This window comes from Pipra filicauda, unplaced genomic scaffold (genome assembly GCF_003945595.2).
Source record: "Pipra filicauda isolate LSUMZ 115617 unplaced genomic scaffold, ASM394559v2 scaffold3_size10097308_pilon, whole genome shotgun sequence".
In the NCBI taxonomy this organism is placed as follows: Eukaryota; Metazoa; Chordata; class Aves; order Passeriformes; family Pipridae; genus Pipra; species Pipra filicauda.
Window position 1 is genome coordinate 5,089,898 of NW_024104532.1, and position 27,179 is coordinate 5,117,076.

General features: G+C 43.8%; 2 protein-coding genes across 7 annotated transcripts; both read left to right on the forward strand.

Moving 5' to 3' along the window:
• On the forward strand, nucleotides 1–16,912 carry HSPA4 (heat shock protein family A (Hsp70) member 4). Its single transcript, XM_027718565.1, has 19 exons — nucleotides 1–158; nucleotides 3,837–3,894; nucleotides 5,563–5,703; nucleotides 5,902–6,024; nucleotides 6,491–6,590; nucleotides 6,988–7,121; nucleotides 8,459–8,703; nucleotides 9,079–9,155; nucleotides 9,435–9,586; nucleotides 10,545–10,651; nucleotides 10,994–11,127; nucleotides 11,585–11,766; nucleotides 12,156–12,242; nucleotides 12,747–12,899; nucleotides 13,376–13,501; nucleotides 14,432–14,539; nucleotides 14,853–14,972; nucleotides 15,367–15,528; nucleotides 15,744–16,912. The coding sequence occupies exons 1-19, from the start codon at nucleotides 52–54 to the stop codon at nucleotides 15,939–15,941; spliced, it is 2,514 nt and encodes an 837-aa protein (XP_027574366.1). The 5' UTR covers nucleotides 1–51; the 3' UTR covers nucleotides 15,942–16,912.
• A 615-nt stretch (nucleotides 16,913–17,527) lies between these two features.
• On the forward strand, nucleotides 17,528–26,044 carry RNF14 (ring finger protein 14). Of its 6 annotated transcripts, none has more exons than XM_027718568.2 (9): nucleotides 17,528–17,618; nucleotides 18,019–18,157; nucleotides 18,665–18,846; nucleotides 19,327–19,484; nucleotides 19,810–20,337; nucleotides 21,539–21,767; nucleotides 22,413–22,585; nucleotides 23,164–23,294; nucleotides 24,558–26,044. In XM_027718568.2, the coding sequence occupies exons 3-9, from the start codon at nucleotides 18,693–18,695 to the stop codon at nucleotides 24,619–24,621; spliced, it is 1,437 nt and encodes a 478-aa protein (XP_027574369.1). In that variant the 5' UTR covers nucleotides 17,528–17,618; nucleotides 18,019–18,157; nucleotides 18,665–18,692; the 3' UTR covers nucleotides 24,622–26,044. The 6 variants fall into 6 exon arrangements, with proteins under 6 accessions (XP_027574369.1, XP_027574368.1, XP_039241124.1 ...); XM_027718567.2 differs by having other exon boundaries at nucleotides 18,684–18,846; XM_039385190.1 differs by having other exon boundaries at nucleotides 18,046–18,157; nucleotides 18,684–18,846.
• The last annotated feature ends 1,135 nt before the right edge of the window (nucleotides 26,045–27,179 follow it).

The following is a 27,179-nucleotide window of genomic DNA, read 5'->3' on the forward strand; positions in this document are numbered from 1 at the left end:
GGGATCTTTCGAGAATTGCCGGCCCCGCGCTCCCCCCTCAGCGCCGCCGCCATGTCCGTGGTGGGCATCGACCTGGGCTTCCAGAGCTGCTACGTGGCCGTGGCCCGCGCCGGCGGCATCGAGACCGTCGCCAACGAGTACAGCGACCGCAGCACGCCGTGAGTGAAGCCGGGGAGCCGCGCTGAGGCGGCGGGAAGGCGCCCGCGGGGCCCGGCGTGGCGGGGCCGGGGAGGGAGGGAAGCGGCGGGGCCGTGAGGAGCGGAGGGATAAAGTGCTTAGAGACAAGCGGTAAAGCGCGGCGGACGCGGGGAACCCGCTTTGTTCCCTGCCTTTTGTAGAATCACAGAATCGTAGAAGATTATGGGATTGGAATGGACCTTAAAACTCATCCAGTTCCACTCCCTGCCGTGGGCAGAGACACCTTCCACCAGAGGAGAGGCTGAGAGAGTTGGGGTTGTTCAACCTGGAGAAGAGAGGGTTGTGTGGAGACCTCAGAGCCCCTTCCAGTGTCTGAAGGGACCTGCAGGGAAGCCGGAGGGGGTACTCTGCATCCTGTGGTGGCAGGATAAGGTTCAAACTGACAGAAGAGAAATTTAGGTTAGATATACGAAGAAATTCTCCCCCGTGAGGGTGGTGAGGCCCTGGCACAGGTTGCCCGGAGAAGCAGTGGCTGCCCCAGCCCTAGGAAAGTTCGGGGCCAGGTTGGACGGGGCTTAGAGCAACCTTGGATAGTGGAAGGTGTCCCTGCCCATGGCAGGGGGTGGAACTGGATGAGCTTTCAGGTCCCTTCCAACCCAAACCATTCTGGGATTCCACGATTCAGTGTGATTACTATATTCAAGCCCTGCTCATGTAATGAGCCCTCCCCACAGATTTCTCAAGAAGAGTGTGCATTGCCTCTGTTTAATAAAACTTCCCAAGAAGGAGTGAACTGGAATAAAACTCTTCTACAAATGAATTGCAAAATAAAGGTAGAAAAACAGCTTCCAGTGCCTCAAACCTGGAGGGAAACAGGAAAGCTGTCTTAGGAGTGTTCCTGCAGCTTCCCCTGTGTTGTAGTATGGCTTTGTTTAAGCACTGAAGTAAATTGCTGTCTTGGTGAGACAACAGCATCTTCTTGGATGTTTGGGGGTTTTTTTAGATCCCTCACATCACTTCAAAAAGCCCAGAGGCAGAGAATGACCTTGCTTCTCGTTAGACAATACCTCACTCTGTTTGCTTGCTCTTGTCTCTAAGCAATGAATAAACGGAGAAGGAAATTTTGAATTCAGAACGTGTGCTCGAGTATCTGGAAATCTCTTAAGTGTTCTCAATAATATGGAAGCTTAAAGTTGGATGTGCTGGGAAAACTTTAATGTAGAGAATGTCAAAGCTGTTCTCTAATAGATCCAGGTATTTGGCTCTCAGGGAGTTCTGCTGATAAATATATGTATATTTGAGATATGAGCACAAATCTCCCTCATTGAAGGAGATAAGCTAAATAAAATATCTGACATAATGTGTCTCTTGGGAAATGATGCAGTTATGGGAGGCTGAAGTGAAATTGGAAGAAATGAGCATAATGAAAATGAGAGGATTTTTGTCAGGACTTAATCTTCTGGTACTGTTTTGAGGAAGACAGAGAACCATCCTACAAGCAGACCTTTCTATTAAAAGAAATTCTGAATGATATTTTAAGTGCCTTGGAAACAGAAACCTGGTTCAAAAAGTCAGTGCTGAGCAGTTTTTAGAGTAGGGAAAATCATGCAAGGTGTTGTGACAGGTTTCCCCAGGAATTGGCTCATGGTCGGGGTTAAACACTGTGTTTTCTATGGTGACATCCAAACTTTGGGAAGGCTTAGCAGATATGTGTTACTGTAATAATCTGTATTATTAAAATAAACCTGACTGAGTGCATTGTACTGAGTTCAGTGGCACAGATGACACTTTCACAGAATCCGCTCTCAGCTCTGTACTTGGATTCTTCCAGAATCCTGCAAAATTTGAACTTGTACATCCCAAAGCTGAGCAAAACATGTTTGTCTTTGAGTATGGAGAACTGGTAGAGAGAAAACTAGTGAAAACAGAGAGGAGAAAATAAGATAGTTTAATTATTTCCATAAGGATGAAGGGACTTGGATTAAATGAAATCATTGTGACTGACCCTTATGGAACTGGTGCTGATTGTCAGTGCAGAGGAAACGAGCTGTCAGGGGACAGGGAATCTTCCCAGGAAGTGACAGTGGATGGCAGGGTGAGGTAGTGCCTGCAGGTCTGTTTAAGCAGAGATTTTTAGCTTTCTAAAGTTGTTTCGTTAGACCTCTGACGATCTTCACTGTGATTGTTTCTACTTGTAATGCAGTGGTTAGTTATTCAGCTTCCAGAAGTTGTGTAATAGTGTAATTTGTATTTAATGAGTTAACTCTGGTTCCTGTGAACTGATTTGAGGAATAAGACTGTCTGTAAATTCTTCCCTCCCTCCCTCCCACTTTCACTCACCTCTGTGCTGGGTCCCTGCACGGCTCCCCAAGGCTCATCTGAAGTGATGGATTTGTGTTGGTGAAACGCCTTTGGTTTGTGAATTTAGCAGTGAAGTAGCTGTGTGGAGCTTTTTTTTTTTGTCCAAGAGAAAGGCAATACTTTATGTTCATGTCTTAATTCCTTTCAGGAGACCAGAGTAAATTAATAATCAGCTTCCTGCTCCAGGGCTCCTGAGGTTTTCAGCTCCTGTTCCCTTGTTGTGGGTCTGCAGAGCATAAACTTCCCACTTTTTATTGACTTGAATAGTTGTTTCAAACAACAACAGATTTATTCAGAAATGTTAATTCTATTGCAATATATGCTTTAGGGTAGGCCTTGCTTCATTTATTATGTTATTAATAAATTGGAAGAAGATATAAATCCACTGCGATTATATCACCCCAGTCTTCAGTTCTGGTTTTGACAGTTTCTGCTTAGAACACCCAATTCCAAACCTCAGGCTGAGCTGGAATGTGTTTCTTGTGGCAGCCCTTTGGCATCACCCTGCTGTAAAGCAGATTCTTGACCTGCTGCATGGAGAGCAGCTTAATGACACTGTTAGGATGTTGTGTGAATAGGAAAGATCTGCTTGCTTAATGGCAGGTTTCCCCCCACTAAGTTTACCTCAGTGGTATGAGGAACTTGGATTAGAGGGCTGGGTCTCACTTTGTTAGGGCTCCTACAGTTTGTTAAATATGTAAATCGAGAGGCTTAATCGGCCTAGGAATTTCTCCAAAAAGGAAGATTTCTTTATTCAGAACTGCAGCTGCCACAAAGCACTGGGAGTAAAGCACGATTTTCCTTTCGGTAATCCACATCATTTCAGTGGGTACAGGTCAAACTCTCAAACACCAGTCTTTCTCTGCAGGTTTTTCCTTCCTGCCCTTGAAGGGTTTACCTTAAAACTGGAAAGCTTAGTTAGCATCTGGAACAGACATGTAGGAATGATTTCCTTAATATCTGATTTTCCTCCTGTTTATCTTCTGCAGTCGAATGTTTCCTGTGTTATTAGCAACCAACTTACCTTTGGGTGGCTCAGATACACAGGTAATTAGTGAGATAAAGGCTGTCTGCCCAGTCAGTACTTAGATGGAAAACTTGAATGAGCATAAATTTGGGTTTAGTGCTGTTCTACAGTGAGGAGCATTGTTCTTGTGACTGGAATTAGACTGCCTGATTTTTCCAGAATCCACAGAATACTCCATGCATATATTGCAGTGAGGGACCAACTTTCTAATTGGACCAGTGATATTCTAAACAGTATCAACACTTTTTGCCAAATAGGTGTGCAGTGCAGCTGTGCCAATCACTGACTGAACTCTTTCTTCTCCTTGTAGATCCTGTATATCCTTTGGCCCCAAGAATCGCTCGATTGGTGCTGCAGCTAAAAGCCAGGTGAGCGGATGGTTTGGGTAAAAGCAGCGTCAGTGGCCAAGAATCAGCTCAGCGGAGTGTGGGTTTTATCACTGCGGATAACAGATGTCTCTGAGCCGGTGTCCTGGTGTCTCCATACTAATGAACAGCTGACCTTCCTTCAGCTGTTCAGCATGTACTGCTGCTTTGTCATCTGGGATAGCGATCTCAGGGTTGATCCTTGCACATCATGCAATGTACAAAATAAATCTGTGCCTCTTAAGAAATTCTGATAAATACTAATTAATTTTTTTTAAGTTGCAAATGTAAATTCTAAAGCTAAGCAGTAATGTTTCACCCTGCCTTAGCTTCTTCCAGTTCCTGTGCATTATGTTGGCTTTTAATTATGTGACTACATTCTGTAGAATTCCATTAAGTGCACGATTTTGGCAGAAAAGGAACATACTTGAGTGTAAATAAATACAGCTTTCTTGACTCTTTGTGGTTGAATTACAACCTAAATTACACCTCTTGGGTGTTCTTGCCCATAGCTTGAGTTTCTGTTGCTGTAGGTAGGTAAACATGATTTAAGGGCTGAGAAGAAGTTAAGCTGATTGGATTTGCTTGTGATATTTAGGTCCTGCTGTACCATATTTTATGTTGCTGTGAAACCCCTATAAAAATGATTTATTTTTTTTAAGTCTCCTACAGGAAGTGACTAGTTAAACAATTGGGTTTTCTTAGCCTAAAAGCCTAGAGATACATGAAGATTCATTATCTAGAATACAAAAATCACTGGACACAGCCATGTTATTCAAGAACAGCACAACTGTACTAGAACCAAACACAGCTGTTTTTTCTGGAATTGAGTGTCTGCTTAGCTTAACGAAATCCATTGGCACAGAGCACAGTAGAGATGAGGTATGTCCTGCAGAAACTAAACCTAGAGAACATCCAGCCCAGGTTGCTTAGGAAATAGACACCTGACTGGAACCCAATCCCAGGTAAATGCTGTATGGAACGGTGCTTGTCTGCTCTCTCAGTTACTGTGCTTTTCAGTACGTGCCTTGCTCTGATGTCAGTGAAAGAATTCAGTTTATTTGCACTACGGGAAACAAGCTGTGACAAATTTTCAGTTCTCCATTTGTGCTGATCTCTGCTGTTCATAAAAGACAATCTGCCTTTTGTCAGTTAAATCAAGTTGATGGTACCATCTTGGGGCTCTCCTGACTTTTTAAAGCTTCATGCCAAGGTCCTTGAGCTGTTTTGTGAGAGTGTCTGTGTTAATTGTTGTGTGCACGTGATGAACCTGAGCTGGAGTTTACACTCATGTGCTTGTTATGTTTGGGAAATAACTGACTGCAGCGCACTAGAAAGGTAGGGGTAGGAAACAGGTAAATGGGAAAGAGGCTTTGCTAACAGTTCTACAGAGTGAACTACACGTACACTGTGAAAATTGAGCGCTACTGTAATCAATATTTCATAGACTGTTGGCTCAGTTTTTAGCATACATTTATTTTACATCTCAAATTTCTGTAGGTTCCCTGAGCAACCAGAGGGAAGTTGCCTCCCAGCACCTGCCCTGACACTATTAAGATACAAATGACAAAAATATTCTGGCGAGAGAAGCATGAGAACAAAACTCTTGTCTTCTGTTTGAAATTCAGATGTTCCTCTGCCACGTTGTATTAAAGATTTCTTTTCCTCTAGGTTATTTCAAATGCAAAGAATACAGTACAAAGTTTTAAAAGATTTCATGGTCGTGCATTCTCAGATCCCTTTGTTCAAGCTGAAAAAGCAAGCCTTGCCTATGAACTTGTCCAGCTGCCAACAGGCTCAACTGGCATCAAGGTAAGTCTGGCATGCTTGAGAGAGAGCCAGAGGAAGAAACTGATAAAGTTTCCTTTTATCTCTTTATTTTAAATCTGCTCACTGTAGTTTCTGTTCTCTTTTGAATGAAAAGTCTTAATAGGGAATGAAAGGCTGGTAATGGGGATGGTGCATGGGTTTTACTGCAGTGTAATGTGTGTGCACAATTTTTATTTGAAGGCCATGTATATGGAAGAAGAAAGAAACTTTACTATTGAGCAGGTGACAGGAATGCTTCTTACCAAATTAAAGGAGACTGCTGAGAATGCGCTTAAGAAGCCTGTGGTTGACTGTGTTGTTTCTGTAAGTATGTGACACAACAAAATATGTAAGACTTATTTACTATCATAAACTGAAATGATCGCAGCATTAAATTAAATGTGATTAAATTGCCCATTAAATTTGGATATCTGGGTATCTGCCTTTTCTGTTTTAACTGAATCTTACATCTCTTTTTCAAAACTAGACTTTCCTCATTAATGGTCTTATTTATGCTGCTAATTAGCAGCATAAATACTATTTGTTACCTGTTTCTGGTTCTTTGCTCCAAAAGCAAGCAGCTTGTGATATAGAATGGAAGAAGATTCAGAAAAAGTAACTTTGTCTTCATGTAATATTTCTTTTTCTTTTTTCTCTATTGCAAGTGAAATGAACGCTTAATTTGAACGATGCCTCAGCTCTGCTCTACCAACTCACTGTCCACACTTGTAACTGTTTACTAAAATTGGCTCTGGTAAATGTTAATATTGACACTCTGATCACCTTGCAGGTTCCTTCTTTCTACACAGATGCAGAAAGGAGGTCTGTGATGGATGCTACACAGATTGCTGGTCTCAACTGTCTGAGACTAATAAATGAAACAACTGCCGGTAATTCTTTTGTTTCCCTCACTCAGTGTTGTAGTTTTATTAGATAAAAGGGCTTTTTCTCTGCCTGTGATCCTTGCTCTCTGGAATTACAGTTCATTTTATAAGCTTAAAATAGATGAGTTGATCATAAATTTTCTTAACCTCTGGTCTGTTTTTTTTCATTGTTTTACAGAGGCTTAAGGATATTTCTTGAATATCTGTTTTAATGCAGCCGAAGGAAGGGCTGATACTGTTTAATGTTCTTCCATGTTTCTTTAGCACTGGGAATTTTGTTTAATAAGATCAGTGTCTGTAGCTTGAGAATTACATCAGTAAACAGCATTAGTATTTCCTTGTACCACTTACTTCTTGAGCAATTACAAAACTGAATGTCCTAACTGTACTTTTATTTCTGTAGTTGCCCTTGCATATGGGATCTATAAGCAAGACCTGCCTGCCTTGGAAGAGAAGCCACGGAACGTTGTTTTTGTGGACATGGGGCATTCTGCATATCAAGTTTCTGTTTGTGCATTCAACAAAGGCAAACTGAAAGTAAACAATCTGTTACACATGCATTTTAATTACCTGTAGCACATTCATCAGCACATCCAGGGACTGTGGCAGGCAAGCCTGCCTGGCTTCACAGAAGTGTGTCCAGACAGCTCAATTCATGTTCTTAAAATTGCACTTTGTCTGGAGCGAAAGTAGGGCAGGGAACTAGAAAGCTTTTGAGCAGTGTGTGGAGGAAGCAAACATGCCTTAATCAGCAGACTTTGGCAAAGAATAAAAAAAATGGATTAAATGGTTTATTCAGAAATTACCATATCTAACTGCATGCTGCTTTCAAAAAAATATTCCATTTCAGTCATAAGATCGAGCATTAAAGCAGGAATTCTTACAATAAGGTATGAGAGACATTTTTTTAACCTCATGTAGAAGAGTAAAAACATTCTTAATTACTTTAAGCTGCCTGTGGATGCTAAGGAAGTGACAGTGTACTCCTGAGTGTACATCGCCAAAGCATCGGTGTTTTCCAGCAAATACTGACATTTCTTAATGGCTTTTCTGAACTTTACAGTTCCAATAAATCCTCTTGATTGGCTGGAGAAACAGATGCAAATTTTAAAGCATGGGGTAGTGAAATGCAGAGAAATGTTCTGAGAACATTAGTTTTGTAGTAGTTCTGTTTAGTGAGGAAACATAACCTACTTTATGTTTCTCTCAGATTTGTTTTTTAAACGTATGAAAGGGATGCTTTTGGGTCTAGATTGGAGAGCTGGGCAGCAGGGCAATCAGACAGTGTAGAGACCAAACCCAGTCTGAGGGTGTATTGAGGGTAATGTGATACTTCACTGATTTCTGTTCCTTAAAATATAAGTTCCAAGTATGTTCCCAGATCAGAATCAGGTCAGGTGGATGGGCTACAGGTGTTCTTTGCAAATAACTCCTCCGTCAAAAACAAGCACCTATTTGCAGGAGTTAATATCATTTATTCTCCTGCTTTATTTTTAGCTTGGTGTAAGCATGTTCCACCCTTATGAGGCATCAAATATTAAACTGGGATATGATTCAAACTGACAGTGGCTAAGCAGAATTTGGAAAGGGATGGTCTGCTCACAGCAATAGTTACTGAACAGATTGTGTTGTTAAGCCTTGCGCTGTCTTCCTAAATTTCTTTTAGAAGCAATTGTCACCTCATTCCAAGAGTGGGGGAAGGCCCAGGGGGCCAGGGCTGCTGTTTAGCATTTGAGATAGCAATGTTGTGATCAATGCTTAGGTTTAGAGTTGAACTGTATTTGAAACAAAGCAATGCTTTGATGTTAGCTGCTAATTGGTTTCACTGAGTAATGGCTCATTATACTATTACTGAAGGATTCCATTTCTTTAAGGTTCTTGCTACAGCGTTTGATACAACACTTGGAGGCAGGAAGTTTGATCAGGTGTTAGTTGAATACTTTTGCGAAGAATTCGGAAAGAAATATAAACTAGACATAAAGTCCAAGATCCGGGCGCTGCTGAGGCTGTACCAGGAGTGTGAGAAGCTGAAAAAACTGATGAGTGCCAACGCCTCTGATCTGCCCATGAACATTGAGTGCTTCATGAACGACATAGATGTCTCTGGAATGATGAACAGGTAATGTTTAACCTTTACAAGGGCGAGCTTTACAGTGCCCTTCAGTCAAGAAAGAAACTTGGTACTAAGTAGCTCTTGGAACTGAAGGGAGGTGGGAAATCAATGTACAGCATGTGCAGGAATGCTGCTCAAAATGGAAATGTTTAGAGACTGGTCAGTGGCCTTGAGTTAGGAGGGAGGGCTGCAAATGTCGCAAAGGTGCCTGGATTATTGGAACCAACTTGGTGTGGGAGAATATACTAAAGTATAAAACTAGGGAGAGAGAAAAATCTGCAGTACACAGTTCAAGTGGCATTCCTTCAATTTTGCATCCTGTTGTGTTTGCAGCATTGCTTATGGTGTGTTACAGCTTTGTTTTATGGCTTCTTCCAACAGAAGCAAATTTTTAGAGATGTGTGACGGACTCCTTGCAAGAGTCGAGCCGCCCCTTCGCAGTGTCCTGGAGCAGGCCAGTAAGTGTGTGTGCCTCGTGTTCTGCATGCAGAACAGAGACAGCCAGAGCACAGACTTCCTTTGGGTGTGGGGCAGATGGATTTAGCACAAACAACAGTTTCTTGCTTAGTAGTTAAAAGTTTTAAAAAACTTTCACACAAGCTAAGATCTTATGTTCTTACTGTTTAGAAACTTAGAGAACATACTTAAAGTAATGGTTGGTCTAATAAAACTTATAGTTTGTTCATGTGAAACAGAAACATTTAATCTATAAAAACCATTGTCTGACTCCTTCCTAGAGTTAAAGAAGGAGGATATTTATGCCGTAGAGATAGTTGGTGGTACCACAAGAATCCCTGCTGTAAAAGAGAAGATCAGCAAATTTTTTGGCAAAGAAGTCAGTACGACTTTGAATGCAGATGAGGCTGTGGCACGAGGTTGTGCACTGCAGGTAAAAAGTGGTTTGTTTTAGTTGTATTTTTATTGAAATCCATAAATATTTGAGCCAGAGTCTACAAGTAACATGAAATATACTTCATGTGTGATGTAGAATAGATGCAAATAAGCTTTAGGAGGGCAGCTGGGAGAATGAGAACAGCAGCATAGAGTGATTCCTCTGTGCTGTTTGTCTGAGCCAAATCACTGATGCTTGTTGAAATGTCTTTTTCTTCTGCTGTGTCTGGGAACCAGGAATCTGATAAAGCTCATCCAGGGTTCTCTCTTCCAGAGTCCTTTTCAGGGGCCTGGGTTAGAGGGCAAATTAGTTTTTTACAGCACTACTGATAAACTTGAGATATGGCAATTGCTTAATGACGTGGGTGGGAGTCAAAGCTTAGGTTCTTAGTAATGGAAATCTGTGTCCTAAGCTGAACTTGGTCACTGTTGAATGGCTTAAGCAGTAGTAAATACTCCATAGTTACTAGTGCTGCCATCTTTTGAATGTACCTGAATTTTGCTCTCATCATCTCTAATATGTGCTCACTGTTCTTTTCCATCAGGGATATGAACTAGCTGTTAGAATCTGCTTAAGAAGAGAACTTTGTGTTCTAGTATGCAGAAGTCCTCGTCGTATGTCACTCTAGAAAAGTAACTTTAATTAAATTTAATTTCTGATTTCTTATGTTGGCACTGAAAATTCAGTAGCCCAATGATAGCAAACCAAACACGATGACTCTAAAGTAAAACTTGTGTATTTCCATTTTCAGAGTGAGCAGATTGTAACAGCTACCTGAGAAGGAAAGGTTCTTAGTGCTTCCAGTGCTTGTTATGCAGGTCCTAAGTCCATCAGTATTAGTCTCCCTTAACAAAGTAAATCTACATATTAAGCAGCATAACTAGCTACTTGCTGAATTAAATTACTGTTCATCTGAAGTCTGAGTGTTTGTAATGTGGCTCTTGTGCTCTTGCAGTGTGCTATTCTATCCCCGGCTTTCAAAGTGAGAGAGTTTTCCATCACAGATTTGATACCGTATCCTATTTCTTTGCGATGGAATTCCCCGGCAGAGGAAGGGTTAAGGTAAAAATAGTTTAATCTTCTTGCATTTACAGCTTAAAACTAAATGGTGATGACTAGATTAAATAACACAGTAGGAGTAAATACCCTTAGAACAGTGACCATTTAACACTTCAAATTTTGATACTTATGATGTTAATGACAGTAGAAAACAAAATCAAGGTCAAGTGGCAGTTTGGCACTTCCTACATGGCTGTTGGTCTTACTTGACCTGGAAGGTCAGGACAGTCTTTTGTTACTTCATAAGGAAGCTTTTCCTTAAGATATGAGTATCTAGAAACGTGTTGTTGACTTACCAGCTGTACTGTCCCACATATTGAAAAGGTGCTCTGTTTTCTCTTGCAGTGACTGTGAGGTCTTTCCCAAGAACCATCCTGCTCCGTTTTCCAAGGTCCTCACGTTCTACAGAAAGGAGCCTTTTACTCTGGAGGCGTACTACAGTTCCCCCAAGGACCTGCCTTACCCAGATAGTGCTATAGGTTAGGACCATTCTGTGGCTTTCAGCTTTATTCATAATCTTGTCCATGTTTCAGGACTTTTCTGTCTAATTATATAATCTGGAAGTGCATCCTACTACAAATTCTGTAGGGACAGGTTTCCAAATGGATCTACAGTAAAATAAGTGGAGTAACATGAAGTTTATGGACAAGAAGAGCATCCTAATATTGGAGCAAACCTGAAAGGGGAACACTGAGAGTTGTGCAGTCTTTTGCTGTGTTAAAGTAGCACCAGCTTTTACAGCACACCTTAGAGAATTCCTAAAAGCTGTGTGTCCCAGCATTGCTGAGTAAAAACTGGATTGTCTGACTTGAGTAGGATTTGATATCCCCTGAGCGCATCGCAGTGAGCTGCGTCAGCAACAGGCAGGTTTTACTTTGCCTTCAGCACTTATGTTTATCAAATCTGTTTGGCTTTTTTCTCTCTGGGACTGTTTAGCTCACTTCTTGGTTCAGAAGGTCACTCCTCAAACAGATGGATCAAGTTCCAAAGTGAAAGTCAAAGTCAGAGTAAATATCCATGGCATCTTCAGTGTTTCGAGCGCATCTTTAGTGGAGGTTCATAAATCTGATGAGAACGAAGAGCCTATGGAGACAGATCAGCACGCAAAGGAGGAAGAGGTAACAGACTTCATTGCTCTTAGCTTCTTAAAATCTTGGTGAAACACAACTGGCTAAGTTCTGGGGTCTGAGACTTGTGTAATGATTTAGTAGACATGTCCAGCAACTAAAGTATGAGATTAAGTACTAATTGTAGCATGTTACACCAGTGACAAATCTCTTTAAATCAGGACTGTGAGGCGTGGATGAAACTGTTAATCATGGAGATGTTGCTTGCCTAAACAAAGACTGGGAGCTTATCATTTGTGCCTTAAGACTCTACTTCAGTTTTCAGTCTGTTTCTTTTGCCCAAAAGAGCATTAGAGGTGTAAGTGAAGTGATCACCCTAGGAACTGAAACAATGATGTGCATTTGTTTAATGTCTGAAATTGGATCTCTCTGAATTTCAGAAGATGCAAGTAGATGAGGAGCAACAAAAAGCTGAAGAACAACAGCAGACCCAACCTGAAAATAAGGCAGAGTCCGAAGAAATGGAGGTAACGTGAGCATTTGAGACTTTATTTTCATGAGATTCCTGAGAATATGCAGAGTGTGAGCATATCTGCTGCCTTTGTCATAGTTCTGGAAGCTGAACTTTTATTTCAGTGCACTGGTAGTCTATTGTGATTAGAGCTTTAGAAAGGACATAAATGGCACTGATAACTGCAGACCTGTCAGGTGACCTGGTACTGATAAAATGAGGGAACTCTCCTGTTCATAGAAGAACTAATCATCTAGTTTTCAATAATTTAAAAACTAGAAAAGTGTTATACTATGGGCACCATGACCCATGAATGTAGACAGTATGCCCAGAAAAGGTCAGTGGTTGCATTAATTATCTCAGACTTTAGCAGCTGAGGTGTGAGAATGATGGGGAGTGTTTAGTTCTGATGCTGAGATGCACTAACACAGTCACAGTTTTTTGAATATAAGTCTTGACTGGTCGCCTTGAACTGCCTGATGATGTTGTTTTTACTGTGAATATATTTTTTTCATTGCAGACTTGTCAGGCTGACTCAAAAGACAAGAAGGTGGATCAACCACCTCAAGCCAAGAAGGCCAAAGTGAAGACGACCACAGTGGACCTTCCCATTGAGAACCAGTTGGTGTGGCAGATAGGGAAGGATATGCTCAACTTATTCATTGAGAATGAGGTAAACTCTTACTTGACCAAGCTAAAAATGTTACTAGTTGGTCTCCAGAAATGTTGGTGTTCATTAAACAAGGTTAAGGCTGATCAAGAAAAGGAAAAGGAATAAAACATGCAGTTAAAATTCTGATGTGAACAACACTGCCCCATGGAGGCAAAATACATTCCTCCTGTTCAGTGATGGTGTAACTCTCACTGAAGAGCTGTTCTGCAGGAAACCTCCAAAATCGCCTGCAGTTACAAGGTGCAGGTGGCCCGTCAGGTGAAGGTTTCTCAGCTGGAGCAAGATTGTTCGGTTCTGTTTTGGATATTGCACCAAAACTCAAATTGATTTTTATTCATGTACTGTGTTAGAACAGTTCTGTAAATTACAATATTGCAAAATCTTTTTCAAACTTAAACCTTTTCTCGCAAGGTGTCCTGACAATAAATATTAAATAATTAGCTTTTTAGCCAACTAATTTGACAACTTGTTCGCAGGGTAAGATGATAATGCAGGACAAGCTGGAGAAGGAGAGGAATGATGCCAAGAATGCAGTGGAAGAGTATGTGTATGAAATGAGAGACAAACTCTGCAGTGTTTATGAGAAATTTATTGGTGAAGATGTGAGTACTGCTGCTGGATTGTCCTTTGATATGTTGTGTTACCATGAGCAGTTGTAGTTAATAATTTTTGACCTGTATCACACACTGTGCTTACTTATATATTCAGACTTTTAAATTTGAAGAAATAACTTGTAACCTTTCTGGCTCTGAAGATAATCTGCTAAATGGGGCTCAGGCACAAACCACTGGTTCTCTTCCAAAACAGTTGCAGCAATTAAGATGGTATCAGGGTGTGTTTCCAGACTAGGAGCCCTTGCACAATCATTTTAGGACAACCTGTTCTATTTTGGCTCTTTGTCAGTATTTAGGATAGTTTAAAAAAATTAAGACAGAGCAGCCCTACCCAGGAACATAATAGGTGGGATTAGTCTGACTAAATGTGGGCATTTGTATCTGGACTGGTTGCCTAAAAACCTCTTGGCATTATTAATCAGCTTTCCCTGTTGTACCGAAGAGCTGGGTGTGTAATTAATATAATTCCAGCGGGATGAATCACTGGACTCCTGACTGGATCTCCATTGATTGCAGTGGAGCCTTGCCAGCCAAGTGTCTGCAGAGCCCAATACCCACATCAGAGCCCAAACTGGGACATGTCAGGTGACATTTATGGCATCTTAGCTAAAGATAAGTTTCACTCTGTTCTCAGACTTGCTCATATAGTGATGATGAAAATGGGAAGGGGAAAAAAACAAGCCTTCTATGTGACAGTATTGATCTAAACTGTCGGTGTCACAGATGGTTCTTTCTTGAGCCTGGTCTTCACCACAAAGCCATACAGAAGAATATTTTGTTTCTTTAGGATAAAGAGTTTCAGACAGAGTTATTTGGGTTCTAAAAATATAACTCTTCCAGAAAGGTTCCAAGTATCATTTAGTGTCATCTGTCATCTAATAAATTGTCTCACCATCTATTTTGTATGGGTTGCTTCAGGATCGGAATAGCTTCACACTGAAGCTGGAAGATACAGAAAATTGGCTTTATGAAGATGGTGAAGACCAGCCCAAACAAATATATATTGATAAATTGACAGAATTGAAGGTAAGTGGTTCTTACATTCCCATGGGAATTTACTGAAGCTGGAGAACTTTGTTGCAGTGAGGAGCTGTTGGATCTGCTGGTTTGGAGGCGAGCACTGGTGACAAACTGCTTGGTTTGCTTTTTAATTATGCAAGGAGCAGCTCTCGACAGACCCATAACAACACAGGGTTGAGGGAGGCTCAGTCTTCCCTGTAACTGTAGAGAAGAGTCAAGAGTTCCAAGGAATTTAGAAACACTGGTGTATCCTGTCAAACCTTGCAGGATCCCATAGTAATGCTCCATGGATTTTGATACCTTTTGTGCTTTGTTTCAGACTCTGGGTCAGCCTATTCAGGCAAGATTCCAAGAATCAGAGGAAAGACCAAAAGCATTTGAGGAGCTGGGGAAGCAAATCCAACAGTACATGAAAGCTGTTCACGCATTCAAAGCAAAGGTATTTCCACACTTAATTTCTGGAAAATGTAAGGAAATGGTACAGATCTTGCCTGAATTTTAGGTAAGCTGCTTCAGACAAAAAGCTGGTGCAACTTCCTGGCGAGCTTATGAGTGTTTAATAGTTTTTTCGTAAGTGGATATTGGCTTGCAAGCCTGAGTCTCTTTTTTTTTTTAATTAGGTGTTGATTTCCTCTTGGAGGGAGAATGCCAGCAGCAGTAGAACTTCAGGTCTCTGGTTACAGAGCTGTGGGTGATCAGCTCAGTTCCTCTGCTAACCAGAACAGCCTCCTGGCTCAATGGTCTTTAATATTTTGAAGCTAAAAGTCTGAAGAAATAAGGGTGCAGTTTGTGCTCAAACATTCACAGAGCTGCTCCTGCTTTGGCTGTTTCAGGATGAACAGTACGAGCACCTCGATGAAGCCGACATGGCAAAGGTGGAGAAGAATGCAAATGAAGCCATGGAGTGGATGAACAATAACCTCAATCTGCAGAACAAGAGAAGTCTTACTTTGGACCCAGTTATAAAAGCGAAAGACATCCAGGCTAAAACTAAAGTAAGTTTTTCTACATAAATCGCTGTATTTCCATGAATTTTTCTGCTTACTGGTCTAGGTTTTTGTGCTCAGAAAACACCGAGGTAAGAAATCTCAAATGTATTGGGGAACATCAACCCTCAACTTGAATATCCCACTGGTGCTGTCAAAAGTTAAAGTACAACTGTGCGAAGGTAAAAACATTTCTAACAATGTTTTATTTCTGTGTTTTGTAGGAATTGGCAAGTATTTGTAATCCCATAGTCAGCAAACCCAAACCCAAGGTGGAACTGCCGAAGGAGGAGCAGAAGCCGACAGAACCCAACGGACCAGTGGACGGGCAGGGAGATGCCAGGAGCGGGGCCCAGGCCCCCGAGCAGGGCACTGCCCCCACAGCCACCGAGAAGAAGCTTCCAGAAATGGACATTGACTGAATTTCAGCACTTGTTTATATTATTGCAAACTACAATAAAGCTTTAAGTTGTCAACTTTGTATGTTCTGAATCCAAACTAAAGCAAGCGAATCCCACAGCGCTCTTGGTAACTCCTGGAGAGGTTTGGGCAGGGCGGCAGGTCAGAACACAGAGGTAGCAAAGGACTCGCTCAGCTCAGCAGTGTTTGCCGTTATTGATTGTATTTAGAAGTTTTGGTAGTTTAACTAGCCCTATAGGAACAGCCATAACCTGCTTCTCCATTTTTAATGTCCAGGGTGAGTCAACCTTCCTTTGAAGGACAGCGACAGCAACACCTGGAGTCTGATGTTCACATTGCTCTTCCCTTTCCCTGGGGATTGCAGGAGCTGGGACTGCAGGGAGGGAAGGGGAGAGCCCGAGGTGGAGTCTTCCATTGCCTGTGTTTTAGTGTTCATGCCTGCTCTGGACTCACTCTGATTTGCACTGGAACAGTTGATGGTTACAGGAGGTTTGCAGAGCAGTGGCTGGTTCATCGGCACCTTTATTCCTTAGCCCAGACTTCGGATCAGACTCTGAATGTGCTCCTGGACATGGAATTGGGTTTCTGGCAAACTCCCCAGCTAATTAGGCCCTGTAAACTCTTTGTCTCTAGTTAAATTAGCTGCTTTTAGAAAGAGTGAATTCTTGTATTTCAGCTGCCTACGCTGATAGTTGATTCTGACTTGTTCCTAATTTTTTCTGGCAGGGGTATGCTTGCTTCCACGAGGCCTTCATTTGGAATGCTTGGTTTTTTGGTTTGGGGTTTTTTTTCCAGGAAAACCAAGAAGTGATGGATTTGGCTTTTTTTTTTTCTATGAGCTTTATACAATGATTTGCTTCTAGTACTGATTGTTATTAAACTTGCAAACATTAATTTGTATGTGTTAAAATCCAAAGCTGAAAAAACACTCATTCAGTTATTGCAAGAAATAAATGCACTGGATTCTACTGGATCACCTTCTCCAGCTGTTGATTCCGATAGAGAGAGGATGGGGTCGGGGTGGATGGAAGGGCTGTGTCCCTCCTTACGGGAGTGCACAGGGAGCTCTCCGGGGCTGCACGGGGGTTTTAAGGCTTCCATGCCCCCGGGGATTTGGCGGGGTGTGAGGGGTGTCGGTTCAAGCCCACTGTAATCGCAGAACCACGGAACGGCTGGGGTTGGGAGGGACTTCTGGAGTCCAACCCCCCCTGCCCAGGCAGGGTCACCTGGAACAGGAGCCACAGGAACGAGTCCAGGTGGGTTTGGAATGTCTCCCGAGAAGGAGACTCAACGCCCCCCTCCAGGGTAGCTGTTCCAGTGCTCTGTTACCCTCCACGGGAAGAAATTTTTCTTCATGTTGAACTTGAATGTATGAATGTAAAGAAGTATCGCTGATGGATCGGGGGGCTCGGTACCCGTTCCGTGCCTGCCTGGGGCAGGGAGGGGGCGGCCGTTCCCTGAGCACCTCCGGGCTGGGCCGGCCCGGCCCTCCCGGCCGCCGGGGGAGCTGCGGGGCTGGGCCGGGCCGGCGCCTCCTCCGCCCGGCAGCGCTTCCCGTCCTTTCCCGTCCCTTCCCTTCCCTCCCTTTCCCTCCCCTTCCCTCCCCGCCGCCGCTCCGCCAGGGGCTGAGCCGGGCCCCCCTCGCCGTCCCCGGGCTCGCACGGCCGCGGCTGCCCTGGGTGAGGGACCGGGTGGGGCGGGGCCGGGCCGGGCTCCCTCCGCCCCGGGGGCCGCGGGTGCTCCTGCTGCTCCCGCGGGGCTCCCGGCGTCAGGCGGAGCGGTGGGAACGGCGGTAACCGCCATAACAGCGGCGGGGCCGCCGGCGCCAGGCTCGGCCTGGAATTTGGGGGTTATTCCTGAACTCCTCCCGTCCCCCCCATCCCCGTGGGGTCGTGCCCGCTCCGTGCTGGGGCCCCCGGGTCTGTCCGGGACGCGCAACGCGGCCACTGCTCCTCAGGCTGGGAATAAACATCCAGCTGGGAATAATCATCCCCCCTCGGATGCGGTGCTGTGGGTGTTGGGGATGGGAGCGCGGAGGGGCCTTTAACCCCTGAGCGTGTGTTGTTTGTCCGCCCGCAGCCCCAGAACCGCTGGTTCCTCCCACAGACAACACCGACGTGTTCGTGCCTTACATGAGAAGTGCCCGACCCCGGCCCCAAACAGGAATGGTCACGGACCAGCACCTCGGCCCTCCCACCGCGCTGCTGTGAGTCTGAAGGTAATTCATCAAAAGTGGCTTTATTTTCCCAAATCTAGAACTGAGAGATACTCTAGGGGTGCATCTACAATAACAATAATCTACAATACATCTTCAATAACTAATTGCAAATAGGGCTGTTTCCTTGTTTGCTTTAGAACATTGGACAAGAGCTACTGTTACTAATTGCTTTTTCATGTGTTTTTGGGGGTCTGTTTTCTCCTTCAAACATCAGTGAAATGTCCCTGTGTCACTTGTGCTATCTCTGTATTTCATTATTTCTTCCCTTACATCTGTCTTTAGCTACTAACACACGGTTTGCTTTCTGCCTTTTCAATATTCTGGTGTGGGGGGGAGTTTTTTATTTTATAAAGCTACCATTTTTTTTTTCAGCCTCTAAAAAACCTTTAATTATATTTCACATTGATTAAGACCAGTTACTTGGGTTTCTAACTCTTATAGTAGTATAACATAGATATCCCAAATTAATCACTGGAATAGGACGTGTTAACTCAGTTCATGTTGCAGAGTGGTGGTAACTCCACAGGAAAGTTAAATGTCTTCAGAGGACAAGGAAGCTCAGGAGGACGAGCTGTTGGCTCTGGCCAGCATCTATGATGAAGATGAGTTTAAGAGAGCCGAGTCTGTCCAAGGAGGAGAAACAAGAATTTGTCTGGAGTTGCCTCAAGACTTCAAAATTTTTGTGAGTGGTGAGTTGAGATGTTTTGTGTTATCCCCAGGGAGGTTTTACCAAGCTCGTTTGCTGGTTGTGGAGTGTCCTGCAGGAGCAGTGACTGGACAAACCATGGCTCAGCCTTTGCTGTGCTTGTGGTAGCGTTGGGGTTTGTATTTGAGTAGTTTAACCCTTTAGTAAACTTTACAGATGAGTAATAGTATTTCTTCAGAATAATTAAGTTCATTTATTATTTTTTTATTCCCTCGAGGATATGTCTTTCCGTGTTCCTGGTTTGAGCAGGATCTGACATTTCGCAGTTGTGGTGTTCTGCTTTAATTACAGAGCTACAACCCCATGGTATTTTACCACACTGAGTTTAGTTATTTAGGGTCGAACAGATAATTTTAACCCCAGAAACGTATCAAGTTAAAAGAGATTGGGTGCTGTCATAAACAGTGACGGTTCATTAGTTTTCATTTTCCTGTTGTTTCTCAACCTACCTTGGCTGTCTCAGGTTCAGGCAGTTCCACAGAAAGCCTCCAGAGCAGTGGGTTCGAGTACTCCGTGTGCTTCCTGCCTCCCCTCGTGCTGAATTTTGAGCTCCCACCCGACTACCCATCGACATCACCACCTGTGTTCACCCTCAGTGGGAAATGGCTCTCCCAGGCCCAGGTTTGCAGAAGATTTTTAACATTTTGATAGAGCCGAGCAAGTTAATAATTAACAGCGTTCTGGGGAATGGTAATGAAATTAAATAAAAATAATGACATTGCTGTTCAGTTGGCTCTTCTTTTGTCTCCTTCTTGTTTTCACTTGGTCACTGTTCCGAGGAAGAAGAGTTTGCATCGAGGCAAAATATTTTATATGTGTTTTATGGATAGATTAAAAACTGGTGAATCTGTAATCAAAGTGTGCACTATGGACCATGGGAGGAGAGGAACCCAGTAAGGAGCTGTCAGAACTTAACCAAAATCAGGAATTGTTTGTTCTTTTCCAGCTCAGCGCTCTTTGCAAACACTTGGACAATGTGTGGGAAGAGAATCGAGGCTGTGTGGTCCTATTTGCCTGGATGCAGTTTCTGAAGGAAGAAACACTGAGTTACCTGAATATTTCGTCCCCGTATGAGTTAAAAATGTGCCCTCAAGGGCAAGCACAGAGTCGGACGCCGTTGGGGCCTCTCGACCCTGGGAAGGACTGTGGGGGTGCAGCAGGCTCTGCCACAGCTGAGGAGGAAATCATGGATGCCAGAGCTGTGCAGGACGTGGAGTCGTTGTCAAGTCTGATCAGGGAAATCTTGGACTTTGACCAGGCCCAGAGGAGGAAGTGCTTTAACAGTAAGATGTATTTGTGCAATATCTGCTTCTGTGAGAAGCTGGGCAGCGAGTGCATGCACTTCACCGACTGCAGCCACGTGTACTGCAAAGCCTGCCTGAAGGACTACTTTGAGATTCAGATCAGGGACGGGCAGGTCCACTGCCTGAACTGCCCCGAGCCCAAGTGTTCTTCTGTCGCCACTCCTGGCCAGGTAATACACGTGTGCACACGGGGCTGGAGAGTCCTGCTAACTCACCCTCAATTACAGGGACAGAGTGTGGCTCTGCATAGTGAGCATTGGGAATCTCAGAGTCACTGAGGCTGGAAAAGACCTCTGAGATCACAAAGTCCAACCTGTGACCGATCCCCACCTTGTCAACCGGACCAGAGCATTGAGTGCCAGTCATTCCCTGAACACCTCCAGGGGTGGGGACTCCACAACCTCCCTGGGCAGCCCCTTCCAATGCCTGACAACCCTTTCCAAGACGAAACTCCTCCTGATGTCCAACCTGAACCTTCCCCGGCACAACTTTTGGTCATTTCCTCTTGTCCTGTCCCTTGTTCCCTGGGAGCAGAGCCCGACTCCCACCTGGCTCCACCCTCCTGTCAGGGATTTGGGGAGAGTGAGAAGGTCCCCCCTGAGCCTCCTTTTCTCCAGGCTGAGCCCCCCCAGCTCCCTTAGCTGCTCCTTGTGCTCCAGACCCTTCCCCAGCTCTGTTGCCCTTCCCTGGACATGCTCCAGCCCCTTGATGTCTTTCTTGTTGTGAGGGGCCCAGAACTGACCCCAGGACTGGAGGTGCTTCAGTAGTGCCCAGCACAGAGGGAGGATTCTTGGGGACGTTTTCCAGGGAATATACCCGGGGACATTTTCTTCATGCTCTGAGCCACACAGACACAGAGTCATTGGAGTTAAAACTGGATGCCTTGGCACCTATTTTGCCCAGTTTATTAGTACTGGCATTGATTAGCAGCCTCCCATTCTATTTGACACTGCATGCACATTCCATTTAACACTACATGCTTTTCCTTTTCCTAATTATTATTAGAATAGCATTTCTAGGAGTATTTTCATGACCTGTTGGAGAATAAAGTGGATTCATTCCAACTGCAGGGATTTTTTCATTGCCTTACTGTGTTTTGCTGATGGTAGCAGGCTCAGAATTTCAGATGCAAGTAATCATAGAATCCCAGGATGGTTTGGATTGGAAGGGACCTTAAAGCTCATCTTGTTCCACCCCCCTGCCATGAGCAAGGACACTTTCCACTAGACCGAGGTGCTCCAAGCCCCATCCAACCTGGCCTTGAACATTTCCAAGGATGGGACAGGCACAGCTTCTCTGGGCAACCTGTGCCAGGGCCTCCCCACCCTCACAGGGAAGAATTTTTTCCTAACACCTCTCTGTGGCCTTCAGGTGAAGGAGCTGGTTGGAGAGGAGCTCTTTGCCCGCTATGACCGGCTGCTCCTGCAGTCCAGCCTGGACCTGATGGCCGATGTGGTGTATTGCCCCCGCCCGGGCTGCCAGACCCCCGTGATGCAGGAGCCCGGCTGCACCATGGGCATCTGCTCCTGCTGCAACTACGCCTTCTGCACCCTCTGCAAGATGACCTACCACGGGGTGTCTCCGTGCAAGGTCACCGCAGGTGAGGCACCTCTACCCTGTGTTCCAAAGACGCATCAGGGTGCAGTTAAATCTTGTGTGAAATAGTCAGAAATTGAGCAAGCAAACTCCTCCCCGTGAGCTTTCTAAAAGACCAGACACATTTCATTTGGAGTAGGTCTGTTGCTGGCAGTTAAATATTATTCCTTTGATGACAATCCACAGCTTAGGAGGTCCCCAGACTGCTGGTTGTCAAATGCTGAGAGGCCATAGCAGGGGGAGAATAATTTTATATAGGTATTTTTTTTTTACCTTTTCATGTGAATCAACTACTTTGTGTAGTCAGAGTTAATACTGAAATCAGGTGGAAGTTTCTCTCTCTGTTTGGTCTCAAAATCCTGTGACCAAGTTTCATTAAATGTATGTTCAGAGAAAATTCCATTTTCAAAACTTTACATTGTAGACTTGTCCTGATGCCATTGACAAGTCGCTGTTATAATGAAACAGTGTAAAACTCTTGAATTTTGGGGCAGAGGGGTTTTAATATTTTACGTTTTTTTTAATATTTTTCTTGATTTTTAATGAATTATGTTAGTTTCCTTTGAAAATCTTTATGCTGCAATTAGCTGGACTTCTTTATATGATATATTACAAAAGCTGTTTGGTTTGCTTTGGTTTTGTTCCCCAGAGAAATTAATGGATTTACGAAACAGCTATTTGGAAGCAGATGAGGCAACTAAAAGATTTTTGGAACAACGTTATGGCAAGCGAGTGATTCAGAAAGCCCTTGAGGAGATGGAGAGTAAGGAATGGCTGGAAAAGAACTCTAAGTCTTGTCCTTGCTGCGGGACTCATATAGAGGTAAGAATGGAGGGAAAGGATGGAAAATCATGGGAACAGAAATTAACAGCAATTAAGGCAGTTCTGTGTTTAGGCTGGGACAGAGGTGTGTTTGTAGCCTCCAGCTTCACCAGGGAAGGGGAATTTCTAGGAAATATTAAGAGAACTTTCCATTTCTGTCTGTGTTACATGGAAAAGGAGGCGAGGTGATGTTTGTGGAGCTCAGGGATTTGAGATCATCCAGCAATTGGTGGTGTTCAGGCTCCAGGATTAAACAGATCCAGGCTGACTATGGATCTGTATGAATCCTTTCATTTCCTGTGTGGTTCAGGTTACTGCTGCTTCACACTATAGCCAGGAAATAAAACCAGCTTCAGAAAAATATTAATTTCCAGTATTTTTAGTAGTATAGCCAATTTACAATGCTGGGATTCCAGCTCCCAGTTCTGTTGAACAGTGAAAAAAAAAATCAGTGTGTGATGGAGTCAGGGTCGAATGTATTAATTGGCTGGTTTAGTTTTGAGGGCTGTTGTCATAGAGAGACTGAAGCCTGACACAGTAAGATTCTGATGTTGCTGTTTCTTGGTTTTTCCCCCCAGAAGCTCGATGGCTGTAACAAAATGACGTGCACAGGGTGCATGCAGTACTTCTGCTGGCTCTGCATGGGCTCTCTGTCCAGGGCCAACCCCTACCGGCACTTCAATGACCCTTCTTCCCCCTGCTTTAACAGGTTGGTGCTTACAGGTATTTCCTCTAGTGCTGGAACACTTATTTTCTACTTTTTCTGACAGTCTCTCCCAGATTCTTACCTTGAAATTTGTAGCTATAGTTTAAGACATAGTTTTTTCTCCCTTACAAGGACCCAATACTAACAGTAAAAATCAGGAGTGATTCAAGATGTGCTTTTGCTTTTTAAGATTTTTTTTTTTCAAAATTCTGGAGGAGACTTGTGGGCCTATTCCTGATTTTTTTTTTGGTCAGGGTCATGACCTCATCCTTTCCGTGCTGCCTCTGCCTGACACACAGCCTGCAGGGAAGTGTTTCCATGAAGATGCTCAGGTGCAGCATAAGGTTTTGGATCAGAAAGCTGCTTTTAAACAGCTGTAGACTTGCCTCACATCATCACTGCTGGGGAAGGATCAAGGAAAATAGGGTGCTGCTGCTGTCAGGACAGGTGAAAAGGCAGCTCAGAGGGATGTGACAGTGGCAGCCTCTCGGCTTTGTGTATTCCATAGGGATATGTGCCCATCACTGCAATAGTAGTGCCTGGATCCAAAGTCAAAATCCCAACAAATTTCTCAATCCACCATCCATTCTGCTGTAATAGATGTGACTGACAGGATTTTTCTTGTTCTTGGCCCTTTTTCAGCATTTTCTCTTCTCCCAACAGTATTTTTTCACTTCCTACTCTGTTTTCCTTTTTCTCCTGTTGTCCTTTTTTATTTTAGTGTAGCGTAACCTCTCCTTGTCTTGACTAAGCTCCTGTGCTTTATAAAAAGAATAATTTAGAATCAGGGAATCATAGAACCATTTAGGTTGGAAAAGACCTAAAACCATCTAGTCCAGCCATTACCCCAGCACTGCCAAGTGCCTTTTTGTCCCCCCTGTGCCTCTCTGATGCTCATATGTTTTATTTGCCCAATTCCATGTGTCCAATGAGATTGTGAGTTGTCTGGAGCAGGCAGGTTTGGCTGCTGATTATATCCTGCCTAAGGACCACCCAGGAACAGCAGCCTGCTGGGTAACTTTAATATGGTTTGGATGATTAATATTTTCAGGGATTTCTTGGGATATGATGTGTGTAAGGTACCATCAAACCTGCTGGTGTAAGAGCTGTAGAAGTGCAGAGTCTTTTACTTAATTTGGCATTGATATCATGAGTGGTTTGTGATACTGAAAAAAACAGTGAAACTTACTGCTTTTGTACTTTTTGTTGCATTTAGATTGTTTTAAACATATTTAGCATTATTACCACTAATTTTCTGTCTTGCAGATTGTTTCAAGCCATGCACATCGATGATGGGGAGTACTGGGGAGTTGAAGACGATGACCAGTAGCTTTCTCCAGCAACAAAAGGTGAACAAACCAGAGACAGATGCTTTTTTTTTTTGGTGTCCTTTGTTTGCTTTTCACTTCCATTGTGTGATAGAAGAGTGGTAACTACCCTGCACTGCAGGATACTCACACCTCAGAGCCTGTTGCCAAAGCCAAAGGAGACCCCATCCTGGGGTCAGGATCATCATGGAATGCCCTAACAATCACATCGATTATTAAAGACATACCATATTAAATACAACCAGTCAGAAGTTGGAAAATTATTGGAAAAATATATACCAAGAGATGCCCCTTTTTTAAAAGCAAACAGAAGCCTCAAATCATGGAGAGATTTGGGGATTTCTTTAGGGAGACCAACATATGGAGACTCTTGGATCATGAATATTGTGGGGGTTTGGGCAGTTTGTTAGAGCTGTAGAGCTCTTTCTGGAGCTGTTCAGTGGTGCTGCTTGGACTGGGGAAGTTTAGCAACAAAGTTTGTTGCTTTTATGAATTTCCTTACGTGTTTCTCTGAAAAGCAGCTCATGGTTCTGTCACTGGTACTTTCTAATGACATTAAAGCTGATTGTCCCCAACCTCCTTCTCCCTGGCTGTTGTGCCTGGGCCTTTGCATCCCTGAGTGCTTGGGCAGAAAATGACCAACAGCCTTTTCCAGAAATTTCTGTCAGGTTGGTGACTCAACCCAGTGTTCCTGTTGGATTCACTGCCATTGCCTCTCCTTGTTTCTCCAGCGATGAGTGCTAAGGCAGTGACCTGAGGATGTGAGAGGGTGAAAAGTACCAGGCAAAGATGATTCTTCAAGATACTGACAATTACCTTGTATTCTCAGACGACGAAGTAATTTATTTTTATTAACTCTTCACATAAGAAATTTGATTAGTTGATACTTTTGCTTCTGGACTAGATCCCTTGCTTCCACTAGTTTTGGACTTCAAATTATTCAGAAAGCAAATTGTTTTCCCTAAAATCTCAGCAAGTAGTTTTATAAACATGAAGGTGATTACCAGAGGGAACCACTAACTTTTTACAAGTTTTTCCACTTGCAGAAAAGTTTAAAAGTTTATTTGGAAATTAAAGCTACGTGTGCTGTGTTCAAAAGTAGTAGGGCATGGAGGGATAGGTCAGGAGATAGAAGACTCTTCAGAAACTCAAAGTGATCACCTCTCACTCAGTTTTTACTGATAGTTCATAAATTTATACTGGGATATGTGGCCAAAATGAGTGTTGCTTCAGTTCCTTTCCCAGAGGATGAGAGTCTATTCTGTCAGAAGAGGCAGAGATTAAAAAGATGAGATGGTGAGGCTGAATCTCACCTCAGTTTAGGCTATAGGTCAGCGTGTAGGAAAAGTTTACATTGTGTATGATTTGAATTGCATTTCCTGCACCTTTCACATGCACTAAATTCACTTTAAGATGGTAAATACAGTTGTCTCTCTGTTTGTCTTCATTCTGGTATGGATTTGGCAGCACAGGTCAGTGTCCAGGTGGCCATTGGCTCCAGTGTTCGTGTGCCATGGGGCTGTGGAATGGGACAGCCCAGAGCTGGGCTCAGAGCTCCCAAGTGAAGCTGGCACAGCACGTGTTCTGCTCATGGAATTTTGGACATTTATGTATGCAAAGTGCCCTCCCACCCAAAGGGCCCTGGTTTTCCCTTGGAGGTACAAGCCTCTGACTGAGACAGGGTGGCTGTTGCGACACTGCTCTGGGATCACCATGTTGGATGCAGCTGTTTCCCCTCTGGCCAGTTTTTAACTCTCCGGGCTGAATCACAAAGCTGCCTGCCTTTGGAGGGGACTTTCTTCCTGCTGAGCTGTGTATGTGGGCATGGGGAATGTTTGTGACAAGGAGAAACATATGCATAAACCTCCTTATCCTGCCTGGATGGAGGAGATGGCACTGGATCCCCTAAACCAGGACAGAGGTGGGCTGAGGGCAGGGCTGGGATGCCAAAGGGTACATGGGGATGAAAATCCATGGCTGGGGATGTACCAGAGCACAAATAGTGAAGTACTGGAAGATGTAGCAATGAACCACCTCAGCTTTCAAGGACTTTGTGTGGAGGGAGGAGGAGGAGCAATGTAGCCACCACCCTGTCTATAAATTTGGGGACCCCTGGGCTGGAGTTTCCAGATTCTGCAGCAAGGCAGAGGAGGACAGACCCTCTGGGCAAGGGACAAGCAGATGACTGCACATGTAGGACAATCAGCTGGTGTTGCAAAGGCAGGACAGCTAAAACCAGCATCTGCCTGTAGAGAGAGCAAAGCAGCAGCTCTGGCAACAGAGTGCAGATTTTCTCCCTCAGTCTTTTCCCCTCTTGAAAACCTCACTTTCACCATTTCTGTGCACGCAATTAAATTATTTATAAACACTTTGTGGTACCAGGTAGAGCTGTGGCCTCCTCCTTTCTCCTTTAAAGGCCCCCACATTTCATGTGGCATGCCTGCTGCCTGGCAGGACAGAACCATAGCAGGTGTCTGGTGGAAACCTGCCAGCAAACACTGGGCAAGGAAGTAGGGAGCTATTCCTACCAAACTGCTTCCAGGACAGCTTTGGTTTCGCA